This window comes from Manduca sexta, chromosome 11 (assembly GCF_014839805.1).
Source record: "Manduca sexta isolate Smith_Timp_Sample1 chromosome 11, JHU_Msex_v1.0, whole genome shotgun sequence".
Taxonomy (NCBI): domain Eukaryota; kingdom Metazoa; phylum Arthropoda; class Insecta; order Lepidoptera; family Sphingidae; genus Manduca; species Manduca sexta.
In genome coordinates, this window is record NC_051125.1 from 7,775,277 (window position 1) to 7,788,142 (window position 12,866).

Sequence of the window (12,866 nt, forward strand, 5' to 3'; positions counted from 1 at the left end):
ATGGTTCATTCATGCTTCACTGCTGTAGGCAACATTAACTACAGTAGGTATATCTTTTTATTATTCATTTGCCTTTCCTAGTTTTCGCTAATAAAACATAAATATTAATTATTTTGCTTTTACTGAAGTTTAGGGTGAAAGCGTCATAATTCTTTAATTAATACGCTTAGTTAAGAGTTAGGATTTATTGCGTTTTAGCCAGGAATAGCTTACGAAAATACACATTTATTTAAACATTTATGCGAATCTGTGAAGACAGTAAAAATTGCAATAAAACAAAATCATTCGATGTTCCAAACCCAGCCAAGTTCACCCTTAGGGCTTTCGCCACGTCCGTTCACATGTAAATTGAAAAAATACGTACATTATTCAACTCCCACGTCGGTACAGACAGCGAAACGGACAGGTTTTACGATACAGGAGGGAGTAACAAACAGTTCTATTTTTATTCACTACCTTAGTGTTTTAGTCTTATATTAATGCAGGTTTATCATAGATCTGAAAAATTTGTACTCAGAGTATAAATCCTATGACTACGCCTACGGTGTCCGTCAATCCGATATGAAATATTATACTTTGTTATTTTTAGTGTGAATTTTTACAGACCATGCGGTTGCATTTATCTTAATAATAAAAACAGTATTGTGATAAGACGCTTGGAAGAGCGGGAGCACGACTCGCATTAAAACAGTTTTAACTGAAGGGACAAATTCACATTTATTTACAGTTTAGGAGTAAAAAATTTGAAAATACAAATGCTATAACATCCATAAGAAATGCTTATTTACCACACTTTTAAAAATAAAGTAGAAAACATTGTCACACAGTTTGCTTTGAATTTCGAATTTCTGCGACCGACCCTTTAAATAAATAAGAGGGTGGCCCTGCTGCGGACAAAGTATGATTTTTTAAGCAATTCCCTGTTGCATTAGATAATACTCGTTACCGTAAAGTTAATTGATGCTTTTATTAAATTTATGTTATTATGAACGTGGTTAGAGTTTCCAACTTTTATGCAATAAACTAAATGTTAGTACGAAACACGGAAGTAATAATTTTGCAAAAATTTATAATATTTCATTTAATAGTTTTGTATAAATATTATTATCATAGTAATTCTATTGCCAATTAAAATATTAGGTAATGTTATGAGTAACATAAATGCTGATGATTTAGATTTTAAGGTTCAGTCACAAATTACGTGATAATTTTCGTGCCATTTTCAAAGTTTTCGTTCGCTTAGTTGAAATCACAAAATTTATGCAAAAATTAACAAAGTAATATTTTGAGGACCTTTTTTATTTAGACAGTGAATGCATTAGAATAAAATATAACTCGATTTCAATAATATAAGTAGTTAAGGCTCTAAATCGATGTAAGTATTTTTATTAAAGACTATTTAGGATTTTCAAGTCACCCGAAGGTGGAAATATTTGCCAAACGTAGGCTTTTGGAGTAACCGGGACATACATCTAAGTGTGTAATATAATAATAATAATATCAGCCCTGTATTATACACTTGCCCACTGCTGAGCACGGGCCTCCTCTACTACTGAGAGGGATTAGGCCTTAGTCCACCACGCTGGCCTAGTGCGGGTTGGTAGACTTCACACACCTTCGAAATTCCTATAGAGAACTTCTCGGATGTGCAGGTTTCCTCACGATGTTTTCCTTCACCGTTAAAGCACACGATAAATTCACAAAGAATACACACATGATTTTAGAAAAGTCAGAGGTGTGTGCCCTTGGGATTTGAACGTGCGGACATTCGTCCCGGCAGTCCGTTCCACACCCAACTAGGCTATCGCCGCTTCTAAGTGTGTGCTCTGCTTAAATTTATGACAAGCAAAAAACGAAAATACATGACATTATTATACAAGTAACTTGCACCGAAAACGGCTCCAATCTCACTAGACCCATTCCACCAGTCAAGAATAAATACGTACGGTCTCATAAACCCATCGAGCGCTGTTCTTTTGACAGCTCAGTATGACGTGTGTTGACAATACATTAGCTTTATACCCACGCACGCTGTAAAACCAGCGTATATCACGAAAATAACGAGCCTTAAATATTTTATATGCACTTGTTTTCGCGATCCCTTCCTTTGTGGGCGGTTTTGCGGACAAACGTGGTTTATTATTAGGAAAGTTTTTATCTTTGCGTAGGGGCTGCAGAATTTTGATCCGACCTGTACGAAATTGAGTTTCCTTGCATTTCATTTCATGGTTGGCAAGCTGGGGTACCGTCATTGTCGAATCGTTCAGCGAAACCCTTCGTCGATTGTGATGGACGCACCGGTGCCGCAATAAATAACCAAAACCGCGTACTTATTGGAGAGAAAGTTGGATATGTTTGAAAATACTCTTCTATTGTTCAGATATTTGTGTGCATGGATGTGTTTTATCGTTGTATAGTCTTCTAAGACGATAAGATCCTTTACAGAAAATCAGATAATATTTTAAATACTTATATTATTAGATTTTGGTAATTTTGCAGACGAAATAACGACGATTCCAACACACCAGTTTTAAAATGTTAATTTGTCAAAATAGTTATAGTTCCACGGAATATCTATTATGCTCGCTTCAAAAACGCAAACAACATGAGAGCCATCTAACAAAGTAACTGGATATAAACTCACTGACCCCGAAAAGGGACCCCCACTCAAGAATAGTCTGACAGAAAGGGCGTGTTGTATAGGAAGTGTTTTCGGTATAAGTGAATGTAGAATTTAGAGTATACTGTTACTTTTATAATGCAAGGTTTGGGGTTTCAAACGCACATAATTTTCGATTTTAGCTAGGTTGTAAAACTTGAGTTTTCAGTATTATTACAACTACTTAACTTTTGCCCATGGCTCCGCACGCGTGAAAAAGATTTTTGGAGATGACAAGAAGCCTATAGTACTTAGGAGTAATATAGCTTCCTATTATTGATAGAATCTTCTAAATCAGTGGAGTATTTCCGGAGACTAGCCCCTACAAACCTACAAACAACACAAAATTTTCCTCTATATTAGTATACTTATACTAATTGTTAAGGAATTCTATTGTCTACTCTAAATGAATTTCAAGTTCGAGATTCAAAATGGACTCCAGTTATTACGACTTGTTTCCCTATGAAGTAACTCAGTTACATAGTTGTACTCGTGTTATATCTATTGTTATTTTTAATAGCATTGTTGATTGTTAAGAAATTGAAAATGCATTCTTGTGTGAAGAAATCTTATCGTTGAACGGTCAAGTTACTGAAGGAAATGGCTTTGTAGCTTCAACGATTGGTTATGAAATGTCTTCACCACCAGCAAAACGAAATCCCCGCGAATATAATCCTCTCGTAAAGATTTCCAAACGGACCTGTCAAAAGTGTGAAATGTTCCCTATAAATGTCACCATCAAAAATCTCATTTTTACCAAATATACAATATTTGTAAACATGACATTCTATTACTATCATAATAGATGGAGAAAAATTATCACGTCTCAATTCATAGCAAAATCTCAACTGACAATACCGAGGAAATGTCATGAGACGGGTGGTGATTGTACCATTGCCAACAATGTCGATATGTAAATGTTATGGCGAAATGTATTTTAGCGGAACGGTTGTCAGGTTACACGCATACTCCATTTCAGCCGACAGTTATTGACTGGGCACCGGTCATCCGATCCCTACAAGGGCCGGAATCCCTCGACAGCGCGCTGAATAAGGGAAATCCGAGCTTTTAATAGTTTGTAATAACAACAAATAAACTGAAATGTAACTTTGTGTGCTGTTTATAATGTTATGGTCGGGTGTTGGTTTGTTCAATTATAATAATGTGATATTTAGACAACAGGACGGTCTTCGTTGTGATCAATAATACAGCTAATTACCTTGAGTTTGTTAGTTTATGAAGGAACAAGATTATGTTTTGAGTTCATCTGCTATCATTATTGTAAATATTTAACTTTATATCACGAAGGATGATGACGATTATCATCACCATCATCACCATTTAGGGGTAAGGAGGGTAGGGTTAAGATTTCGCCAAGTGTATTCCGTCCCATGACATGATAGGGGGCAAACCTATCGTCATATCGGGCACCAATTCCAGACTCCGGGCTGATACTCGGCAGAAAAACGCAAACATCACTATGCCCGACCCGGGATTCGAACCCAGAACCTCAGAGCGCTGCCGTATCGCGCATGCAGTAAAACTACGCCACCAAGACAACTTGATATCAATTTCAATAAAATGAAGTCTCAGATAAGTAAAATTAAAAACGTCAGTAGACTTAAAAACGAAAGTCTGTGGTGCTTACAAAAGTTTTTATCTCTGTTGAAACCGTTTTTATAGAAGTGAAATTAAATAACATTCTGAGCTCTTTCCGACAAGCTCGTCTTTACGATTAAGGAGTATCTGTAATATCAAAGTGGCAATACAGCGGGAATAAACTCGTTAACTGAGCACTAATTCTGCGGAAACTTGGCGCAAGATCCTCATTCGAATGAAAGTAAAACTGAACGTAATTATTCTGATCTGGGTTTAGGTACGGTTAAAAGGTGTAGCGAATGGTTGGCACGTTTAATTTTGTCAATTAACCAGAAAATTGGGAAGGGACCTCGTCTTGAGTCCGCGACACGATGTTATTAACGTTTTATCGACTTCCCCACTTTTACCTTCCACATTATTGTACGTTAAGATTTTGTAGACTCCCGCGGACGATTTTTGGTATTAATTTTACATAATTATTTCATGAATTGGTTTCTGTTGTATAGTCGATGGGAAAAATAGTATTTTATTATAACATTATTATCTTTGCTTAGGTGAAGAGGCTTTTTTAGTTATTGCTTTACCCCTTTTGTTAATTAAGAAATGAACTCATACATATAGCATATAGCGTATATACCATTTATATGGATACTAAAATCACTCTCTTATTCCTGAAGGTATAAGCAGAGGCGTAATTAGTACACGTACATATCGCCTTGTTCATTTTCGTCAAATGATGTGATAAGAGGCCAAATCTATTGCCCTTTTACGTTTATTTTTTTTATAGAAACAATATTTTTTCGAAACAAATAGTGTTCGAAACAAACATACGCTGTCGAGGCCGAGCGCACAAGAATTACCTCGGAGGGGGGAGAAGGTTGACTTACCACCAGTTGTAGTCAGTATGCCGTGCTATATAAAAGTGAATTACCTGAACAAGCTTGTGGCGGCAGAGGGAATATGAGCGTGGTGGACGACTTGCGCCTGGCGACGGCGCAGCCCAGCGACTGCGGTTTGAAACTGCGTAGTTGCTGCATAAAGTCGCTGCACTCCATCAGCGCGACGTCCGCGAAGTGCAGGTCGCACAGGATCTGGTTTTTGAAGCGGCGCGCGCGTTTCTGTGAGTAAATAAAATAATTCTAGAAATTGAGATACCACTTAAGACTTTACCTCCAAGTAGTTGGTAGTAAATGCAATGATTTGGGAATCCGTTGCTGTAAAGTAAACCGGTTGTAGAGGTGGGCCGGTCTAATTCTCCGCTAACTTACGTTCAATACGTTTCTCAGTTATAATAGACTTTGTGATATGCAATTATGGAACTATTCTATGGAGCTTAACCAATAATGGTTGTACGGAGGCGAAAATAGAACTACAATATTTGTAATGGAGCATGAGTCTATCGCCTTATGTGGCAACTCAAGTATTTTCTTTGGTATTAAAATACGCCGATTTTTGATGCCTAGTCTTCGAATCTTGCCCCTCACGGTCGTTGGCCTAAGTAAACATAAAAAAATTTAAGAGGGCAAACGAGCAAGTTGGTCACCTGATGATAAATAATCACTAGCACCCCTAAACATTTATAAAACAAGTGGTATCATTGCGTTACCGGCCTTTCTATTTAATAATTCCTTTATCAACAAAGACGAAATATCGTATTCAAAGGAATATCCAAAATAGCCCTAACAGAATAGAATGACATGACACCGAATCGATAGCCGCTTAGCAAATATTTATATGACCTAAAACTATCAGTGTCACGGCTAAACGGAGTCTGCTTATTTTTGGAATTGCGACTGTGTTTCGGTTATCTTCGTGTCGCCCATTTGCCTTTCATATTTAAATATTGCTAATTTATTGAAGATGATTTACGTGAGATTTTGGAAAAGTATCTTTTATTTATTTAGATACTTATTACAATACAATATAGGTTGTAACAATATAATCTTGGGTTCCAAAATAAAATTTTAAGACGTTTAAAAAACTTAAATGGACGTTACATACTATATTGGACTGTAACTACCAGTAAGGCTTTTTAAACGTCTTAAAATTTTATTTTGGAACTCAAAATTGTATTTTTGCGCAATATAGTCCCGGTGTATTACAATACGTTATATTTAACGTTAAAACCTGTTCGTTTAGTAATAACGAATAAGTTATTCGAATGAATTATATTATTATCAGTTCAAGAAGCTTTTCACTCATCTGGTCTAATATATGTTAGCTCAGTATAGTAGTCTAATATTCTTAACTCAGTATCTTATTAATTTATTTTTACTTCGGCTGCCCAAAGAATTCCAAGGCTGGTAATCCCTATTTGATTAGTTTCGCGGACAAAGGGCGTTTTATTAAGTTGTTTATTAGCTCAGAACAAAGCGCATTTCGGATCTCATTAAATCGTTTTCACTTTTAACTAACTTTGGGACAAATGCGAGTATATTAGAATGGTGACCTCGTTTCTAAAATATACGTTATTTGAATAAAATGTTGGTCTTATTTAATAAAATGTTATGTTAAAAATAAAACAAGATGGTATAGGACAGAAATTCCAATAGATAATGCTATGTAAGTAATATGTTTTTAATACTTAATGTCGCGTATTACGGGCTACCAGTTTTTGATGCTGGCTTTGAACGTGTAAAAACATTTTTCCGATATAAAAGTATTTTTTTATTTCTGAATAAAAATAGTTTAAATATTCTCGAAGAGTTGGTGCAACTGTGTGGTAAATTTCATCCAAATGCATTCAGCTGTTTACTTTAACCTCTGCATATCTGAGAAGTTCTCGATAGGAATTTCGAAGGTGTGTGAAGTCTACCAACCCGCAATAGGCCAGCGTGGTGGACTAAGGCCTAATCCCTCTCACTAGTAGAGAAGGCTCGTGCTCAGCAGTGGGCAAGTATATAATACAGGGCTGATATTATTATTTATTATTATTATTATCATTGTTTTGTATTTCGTGTTTAATTCAGGTCCTTGGCTACATATATTACGAGGCTCGGGACGTTTACAGATAACCAAAATGTATGTGAATTTAAATATGACGAAGTATTTTGATACCCAAACGGAAATTTACATCGTAATTTATAATACACACTGAATATTGTACACGCAAATAATTAATCTAGGATGGGAACAAAGGCCCATTGTTTTGACGTAAAGGTGTGTTTATTATAAGGCATTTTCAATAAACAAGCCGTAATACTTTCGCTTATCAGGGTTAGGTAATTGCGGCGCAAAAACAATTTCCTAAAGTTACGACAGGAGTGAGTGAATAAACATATGTGCAGGTGTGTTGGCTTCAGGGCCGTGCCGTACTTGATGCGGATTTTTCGTGACTTCAGCGGATATTGATTCCGAGGTTATGTTAATTATGTTTAAAGTATGTCACGGAAATAGATATTTAAGAAGATCGACAAGTTCTGGATGTCCAGAGGCATTATTCTCTACGTCAGTGTAAACTTCTAACACGGCCGTGTTACGTTATATTTGTAAAATTATATTACGTATTTTATTTTGTATTAAACGCGACGTAATGCGTTACGTGTTTGTTACGCATTGTCGAACTAAACTGTGGCATAGAGAATAATGCCCCTAGCGTATAGTTAGCATTAAGTGCCATATTAATCATAAATGCATCGAAATAGGCGGTTTTTACAACTGTATTATTCAAAATTATAAATGAAAATAAAATATTATATAGAAAAGTAAATAAGATAAAAATAACGTGCTAAAAATAGTAACGAAAAATATTTTAATTCTCAGTTTAATTTTTTAACCTTATTCTGTTTTTGCAGAACGTTCGGATATTATTGAAACACAAATACCTTAACCGGAAAATCACTATACAACCAAAGCCAGTCCTCCGCGCCTCCTAAAATAAGCTTTATCGATTTAATTTTGCTTTATATAGTCCTTCGTGTTCTTCATTACTGCGCAATCAATTACCTCTTATTTTATTAATAGACTATTACTGTTTTAAAACGAAATTACCTTTAATGTTTTATAGATTTTCAATAATATACCTACGTGTTGCTCGCAGCTTCACCTGCGCGAAAGTGTTTTCTGTAAAACCCAAAAATACGGTACGACACAAGTGCTGTATATTTAAAATATATTATTTTCCATATGAGCAAATTATCGGGATAAAAATTAAACTATATATTAATTTCATCCAAATTCAATCAGTTGTTACTCCATTAACTTCTAACAAACATACAGATAACCAAATATTTTTATCAACTTCCACAATTATAATATTTCTGTGATGAGAATTGATGAGTAAGATAGTAAGAAGTAAGACAAGATACTCTAGCATTTCCTGTAATCATTTTTTTCTTGTTACAATGTTGCTTACATTAAATAAAAGAAAAACAATATTATAAAATATAAGAGTAACACCTTTTTAAGGCAGCCACAACATGCACTATTTGTGATAAAAAAGGATAATTTGCAAAATGATACACATACATATTAATTTAAATTAAAACAATAGACACATACAAGTACTACTATATATTTTAACCAATAGGGACTTAAATTATAGAAATAAAGCATAACTTTACTAAAAAAAAGAATACCTTTTATTTTCGAACTAGGAATCTAAAATATGGATAGTCATCGATCACAAACTAGCGACAAAATTAACTGTCGCGAAAATCTTTTGCATGTCGACAGCGCAGACAAATCACAAGAGGAATTTACTAAATGTAAAAGTCACTGTGACGCAGCATCTGAGTCATCAAAGCCCGTGCCTGCATTAAGGCATTTATACTTTAAAGCCACTTTGATGCAGTGTTCTGAGTCGTCAAATTTTATCTGCATTAGGTTGATAGTCGCGTGCAGACATTGGCTTTAGGGAATGAAGTGAATGTCTCGTTAACAGTTCTTTATATCTGTTTTGTGCTTAATAGCTTTTGTTACTAATTTCGCTTGCGTGGAGGTCTTGTTTATAATTTTTTTATATTTTTGAATTGAAGACCTCTTTGAGTATTGTTGTTTACTATGGAATGTTTATGCTACATCCTTTTGTGTCCACAGTCCAGCAAAATTGTCCGCGATAAATAAAAAGTATTTTAATAAAAATTTTAGTTTTAACTTATTCCATTTGACTGCGGTTGACAGAATTTTTATAATACAATTTTTATTTTTTTTTGTAACCCAATTGTTTGAGTTAAAATCCAGGTGAAATCTAGTTCGGACTGAGAAAGGACTCACGGTACGAGGCTGTGCTTAGGTTCTTGGTTTGATCCTCGGGTGGGACAAAATTATAATGGATTTTACTCAATATCAGCCCGAAGTCTGGAATGTGTAACCGATATGGCGATAGGCTCGCCCTTTGTCACATCATTGGACGAAATACACACGGCGGAAAGTGGGTGCATAATTTGTGCTTCCGCCTTCGAGAATAAAAGGCTCCAGACTCCAGTGTGTGTGTGATATTATTCACATCACACATCTGCGAATTTCTATATATAAACTTTATTAGAACGTTAGTTTTATTTTGGAATTTCGAATTTTCCAATATTATCATTATACAATCAATAAATCAGGGAATAATAAATTAACCAGAATCAATAATAAACGAAGTCCTAAAAATTTGGTGTTTAATTCTCAACGGCTTAACTGTTTTGAAACTAGAAATCAAAATAAATAAAAGGCTTGACTTTATTTATCGCGCCTGGAATTTAATGCAGTCTTTTGAACTCTTAGCTTAGTGAGGTCGGGTTGTTATAAAATGGGGATTTTCATAATAATTTGTGTACACTTTTAGAACTCTTTATAAGAAATACCTCAACGTAACGTCTTGTGTACAGTTTGGCGAATTAAGTTTGAAGAAATTTTTTTGTACCCGTTATTAAATGTATTGTACCGCATGTTATGAGTATGTATTTTTAAGAAATTATAAGATGAATGAATGATTTTTGTTATTGTATACTTTGGCATAAACCATAGCGGTTACTCTAAAATCGGATGTTAATTGTCTTTCATAAGCTTTAGGAACCTAATTGGTGGTGTGAAGTTTCTGATAATCGACACATGTAGACCAGTTGAGAAATATTATGGCTTTAATTTTCATAAGAATATGTTTTATATTCCCGGTAGTATGTAAGTAATGTTATTAAAGTTCGTTTATGATTTTTGATGGCATTGTTAACAAGGTAATATTTGTCAAAATCAAACAAATCAATAAGTTCAGCGTTGCTTCGCAAGCAAAGTAAATGTACGAGCACTTTGCAATTTTCTGATTCGTAAACCTTCGCGGAACTTCTCAACTCGCGAGTCTTAACAATAAACTAAAACGTAAACGAACTAAGAAATGGTTTATACAACGGCTTCTCAAAGTCAAGAGCTGTGAAGCCCGATAGATTTATTCGACACCTGGCGGGCTTTGTAAGCAGATTTCCTCTCTGATACGTCCAAGTTAGACCGTTAAAGCTGAAAGTTCATTATTTCAAGGAGACAAATTTTCATTTAGATCGTAGATAATGTGAGTGGGAGAAAATTATGGATCCTTAATATTGGCTTAATTGTTTTATATTACAATCGAGCGGCGGCTTCTAGTTTTGATACTTTATGAAGACCTTTGTATTTTAGGGTTGGTAAACATTTTTGGAAGTTTTGTATCAATGTTGGGAAATCTTGATATGTTCATAGCATTTTATTAGGTATATTTTTTATTAATATTGTAGTTCTATATTTTCTTGGTGCGCAGTTTCATTAATCACGCGGGAGATATAATATCTTTGCGATAGACCTGTACTCTAACAACGACACTATGATAAGAGAAACCGTTACATGAATAAATAAATATCAAGCGATTATAATAATAAAATTTTCCAATACCCAGATCATTGTACACAAAGCGTCAGTTTAAAATTGAAATCCATTTTTCATTCGTGCCATACAATAAAACGTATTCATTTACGAACTTTCATGGAATGCTCGTCACGGCGATATTGCAAACGAGCATGATTTTTTTTTATCGTGACATTTACGCGGATCTGAATAGAGACTCGACCAATAAGCTTTTCAAAATTTCCATACAGGACAAGCCTTTGAATACTCGGAAACGAAACTCGTTACAGGTTTATTAACTTTGTTGATTTTGATTTTGTATTTCTGAATTCAATTCACTGTGCCCGAAAATAGAGAAATTGAAATTTTTGTCGGAACAAAGGGATTCAATTTAAATATAACATTTTATTATTGAATTATTGAGTTGAATAATTAATATACACATTACACATATTGTTTTATTGTACATTATTGCGTATAATTTTGCTATCTAATTTGGCGTGTGGTTCGGAGAAAATGAGCCTTTATAGTATTAGCATTTATTTACGCGCACTTTCATCAAATATTGTATTTTACAAACCAAACATAGCCGCGCTCTAATTAATAAATTCCAATTAAAATTAAAAAATCATACATATAATTTTAAATGTTTTATAAATGAGTTAGACTGATATACTCTTTGTATATAAAGTGTAATAAATAAATAAATAAGATGTAGGCGCTTATTCGCCTTCAGTCTAGTCCCCGCATAGACTTCATAAGCTAATTCCATAGTTCATTATCATAATAGTTTAGCGGGCTAATGTGCTCAATCGGTCGAGTACGCGTGGTAACTTGGGCATATACTAATTTGTACGTGGGACACGTGGTATAGCCAATCATATTACCATAATGCTATTTGATTAATTATTGTACCGCTATGAAGTTGTAGTATGGCTAGTTATTAAACCCCATAATGCCTGGTTATTACATTAGCTATGATCTTTAAAGCCACACACACACACATCACAGTGTTACATGTTGCTTACCAGTAAAAATTGCATATAAATTGCTCATAAATACAGAACTATAATAATAATTTGCCTCTTTTCTAGTCAACAATAATTTTATAATTCTAACTCAAGCAGTGGTCGATCACCACAAGGTGGACAAGTGATTGAGCATTTATTTCGCGGCGGGACGCGTGATTGATTGGTTTTCATTCCGGTAATAACTCCGTAACGGGCTTCCTTAGTGATTCGGCTTTGATTAATTTCGGTTGCTTCGCTTTGTTGCCAAGTGTCCTTAATTTCATTTCTGTTCATCTCGGAATGAGTGCTGTTTTATGTTAATTTTTTTTTGGGATATTTTTCTTAGTAGTGTTGGTTTTGCTGTGTCTCGATTTGTTATTTGCATGTTTTCGTCGGGCTATACTATTTATATCCTGCTTATACTATAAATGTGAAAGTATATGTTAATGTTTAAATATTTTTAGCTCATAAAGCATAATTGATATATATCGATGAAATTTAGTTCACAAAAAGTTAAAGCCTTAGATTATCATAAATTATAAGCTATTTTTAATCTCACTGGTGGTACATCTCTGTCATATGTGTGAATCCGCCTGTGTAGGCACCACCGCAATGTCATTTTCTGCCAAGCAACATTATGTAGTCACTGTTGTGTTCCATTTTGAAAGACATTGTAGCCAGTGTAACTACTGGACATAATGAGACTTAACATCTTATGTCTCAGGATGGCGAGCAAAGTGGAATACCAAACAATATTTTGTAATTCAAAGAGTTAGATGGTGTTTTTAATGTTTAGGGGCGCT

General features: G+C 34.5%; 1 protein-coding gene across 1 annotated transcript in view; it reads right to left on the reverse strand.

The window, feature by feature from the left end:
* LOC115452918 overlaps nucleotides 1–12,866 on the reverse strand; it is a 90,387-nt gene that overhangs the window by 59,072 nt on the left and 18,449 nt on the right. The window contains exon 4 of the mRNA XM_030181543.2: nucleotides 5,190–5,376. Coding sequence (XP_030037403.2) covers nucleotides 5,190–5,376 — 187 coding nt within the window. The remainder of the gene's footprint in view (nucleotides 1–5,189; nucleotides 5,377–12,866) is intronic.